Below are 2928 nucleotides of genomic sequence, written 5' to 3' on the forward strand. Positions count from 1 at the left end.
TCACCAGTTAATTATTCCTTCCCATGAGCCTCATTTCCATCACCATCAATCTACCATCACGTCACCATTATCTCCGATAATCACCATCATCTTCAGCTTCTTATGTATCACCATCATCACCACCATCATTTTTACTATCATGAATATCCAATCACCATCCTCCATCTTCCATCACCACCATCACCATCACCACCATCTCCTTAGTTTCTATCATGAATATCCAATCACCATTCTCCATCCCCCATCTCCATCTACCATCACTACCACAATCAATCTCCCACCAACTCCCACCATCACCACACCACCATCACCACCACCCACCACCCACCACGGCGGCCATGACAGCCGTCTCAGAAGGCCGCGAGCCTCGTGGAGGCCACGAGGGCGGCCATGATGGAGGCGGCCATCAGCGGCGCCGAGGTGATGAGAGACGGAGCGAGGGTGGAGGCTCCGTTCACGTTGCAGAGGTTCGTGTTGCAGCAGTAGGCTAAGGAGTAGCCGACGAAGTTTCCGACGGAGATCGCTGCGCATTCCGTCTTGGACTTGCAGCCCTTGCTGATCTTGTTCGTGATCGCTGTTGGGGAGGGAGCGAGAGAGGGAGGAGGTTTTAGTTGGATGAATCAGTCCATTCAGAAGCGATTCTCACCCCCCCCCCCCCCATCTCTCTGTGTCTCTCTGTGTCTCTCTGTGTCTCTCTGTCTCTCTGTCTCTCTCTCTCTCTCTGTCTCTCTCTCTGTGTCTCTCTGTCTCTCTCTGTCTCTCTCTGTCTCTCTGTGTCTCTCTGTGTCTCTCTCTGTGTCTCTCTCTGTCTCTCTCTGTCTCTCTGTGTCTCTCTGTGTCTCTCTCTGTGTCTCTCTCTGTGTCTCTCTGTGTCTCTCTCTGTGTCTCTCTCTGTGTCTCTCTCTGTGTCTCTCTGTGTCTCTCTGTCTCTCTCTGTCTCTCTCTGTCTCTCTGTGTCTCTCTGTGTCTCTCTCTGTGTCTCTCTCTGTGTCTCTCTCTGTGTCTCTCTCTGTGTCTCTCTGTGTCTCTCTCTGTGTCTCTCTCTGTGTCTCTCTCTGTGTCTCTCTGTCTCTCTGTGTCTCTCTGTGTCTCTCTGTGTCTCTCTGTGTCTCTCTGTGTCTCTCTCTGTGTCTCTCTCTGTGTCTCTCTCTGTGTCTCTCTCTGTGTCTCTCTCTGTGTCTCTCTCTGTGTCTCTCTCTGTGTCTCTCTCTGTGTCTCTCTCTGTGTCTCTCTCTGTGTCTCTCTCTGTGTCTCTCTCTGTGTCTCTCTCTGTGTCTCTCTCTGTGTCTCTCTCTGTGTCTCTCTCTGTGTCTCTCTCTGTGTCTCTCTCTGTGTCTCTCTCTGTGTCTCTCTCTGTGTCTCTCTCTGTGTCTCTCTCTGTGTCTCTCTCTGTGTCTCTCTCTGTGTCTCTCTCTGTGTCTCTCTCTGTGTCTCTCTCTGTGTCTCTCTCTGTGTCTCTCTGTCTCTCTCTGTCTCTCTCTGTCTCTCTGTCTCTCTCTCTGTCTCTCTGTCTCTCTGTCTCTCTGTCTCTCTGTCTCGCTCTGTCTCGCTCTGTCTCGCTCTGTCTCTCTTCCCATCTCCCCACCACCACCGCCACCGCTGCGCGAGTCTCTGCACTCACGGATCTTGTTGGCGTAGCACTGGTCGTCAATCGCGCTGCAGTTCACGGTGTTGTTGGCCATCGTGCACTGATCGTTGGAGATTTGATTGTCGCACTGGTAGCACTTGAGGGCGCTCGCACTAGAGGGAGACGTCGTGGGGTGAGAGGGGGGGAGGGAGAGGGGGGGGGGTGAGAGGGGGGGGGAGGGGGGAGGAGGAGATGGACAGGGGGGGGGGGGATGGAGAGAGGGGGGGAGTGGGGATGGAGAGAGGGGGGAGGGGGAGATGGACAGGGGGGGGGGGGGGTGGAGAGAGGGGGGGAGGGGGGTGAGAGGGGGGAAGGGGGGTGAAAGGGGGGAGTGGGGATGGAGAGAGGGGGGGGAGGGGGAGGTGAGAGGGGGGAAGGGGGGTGAGAGGGGGGATGGAGAGAGGGGGGAGTGGGGATGGAGAGAGGGGGGAAGGGGGGTGAGAGGGGGGAGTGGGGATGGAGAGAGGGGGGGGAGGGGGAGGTGAGAGGGGGGAAGGGGGGTGAGAGGGGGGAGTGGGGATGGAGAGAGGGGGGGAGGGGGAGGTGAGAGGGGGGAGGGGGGTGAGAGGGGGGATGGAGAGAGGGGGGAGTGGGGATGGAGAGAGGGGGGAAGGGGGGGTGAGAGGGGGGAGTGGGGATGGAGAGAGGGGGGGAGGGGGAGGTGAGAGGGGGGAAGGGGGGTGAGAGGGGGGAAGGGGGGTGAGAGGGGGGGGAGTGGGGATGGAGAGAGGGGGGAAGGGGGGGTGAGAGGGGGGAGTGGGGATGGAGAGAGGGGGGGAGGGGGAGGTGAGAGGGGGGGAAGGGGGGTGAGAGGGGGAGTGGGGATGGAGAGAGGGGGGGAGGGGGAGGTGAGAGGGGGGGAGGGGGGGTGAGAGGGGGAGTGGGGATGGAGAGAGGGGGGGAGGGGGAGGTGAGAGGGGGGGAGGGGGGTGAGAGGGGGGAGTGGGGATGGAGAGAGGGGGGGAGGGGGAGGTGAGAGGGGGGGGAGGGGAGGTGAGAGGGGGGAGTGGGGATGGAGAGAGGGGGGGAGGGGGAGGTGAGAGGGGGGGGAGGGGGGTGAGAGGGGGAGTGGGGATGGAGAGAGGGGGGGAGGGGAGGTGAGAGGGGGGGAGGGGGAGGTGAGAGGGGGGAGTGGGGATGGAGAGAGGGGGGGAGGGGGAGGTGAGAGGGGGGGAGGGGGGTGAGAGGGGGGAGTGGGGATGGAGAGAGGGGGGGAGGGGGAGGTGAGAGGGGGGGAGGGGGGGTGAGAGGGGGGAGTGGGGATGGAGAGAGGGGGGGAGGGGGAGGTGAGAGGGGGGGAG

At 60.8% G+C, this 2928-nt stretch overlaps 1 protein-coding gene across 1 annotated transcript; it reads right to left on the reverse strand.

Moving 5' to 3' along the window:
• Positions 1–319: 319 nt before the first annotated feature.
• Positions 320–1740, reverse strand: LOC144954758 (prostate stem cell antigen-like; the record flags this gene model as incomplete). Its single annotated transcript, XM_078885188.1, has 2 exons — positions 320–574; positions 1622–1740. Coding segments are annotated over 2 exons (343 nt in total), but the record flags the coding sequence as incomplete, so codon positions are not given.
• Between the last annotated feature and the right edge of the window lie 1188 nt (positions 1741–2928).

This window comes from Lampetra fluviatilis, unplaced genomic scaffold, assembly GCF_964198595.1.
Source record: "Lampetra fluviatilis unplaced genomic scaffold, kcLamFluv1.1 SCAFFOLD_356, whole genome shotgun sequence".
In the NCBI taxonomy this organism is placed as follows: Eukaryota; Metazoa; Chordata; class Hyperoartia; order Petromyzontiformes; family Petromyzontidae; genus Lampetra; species Lampetra fluviatilis.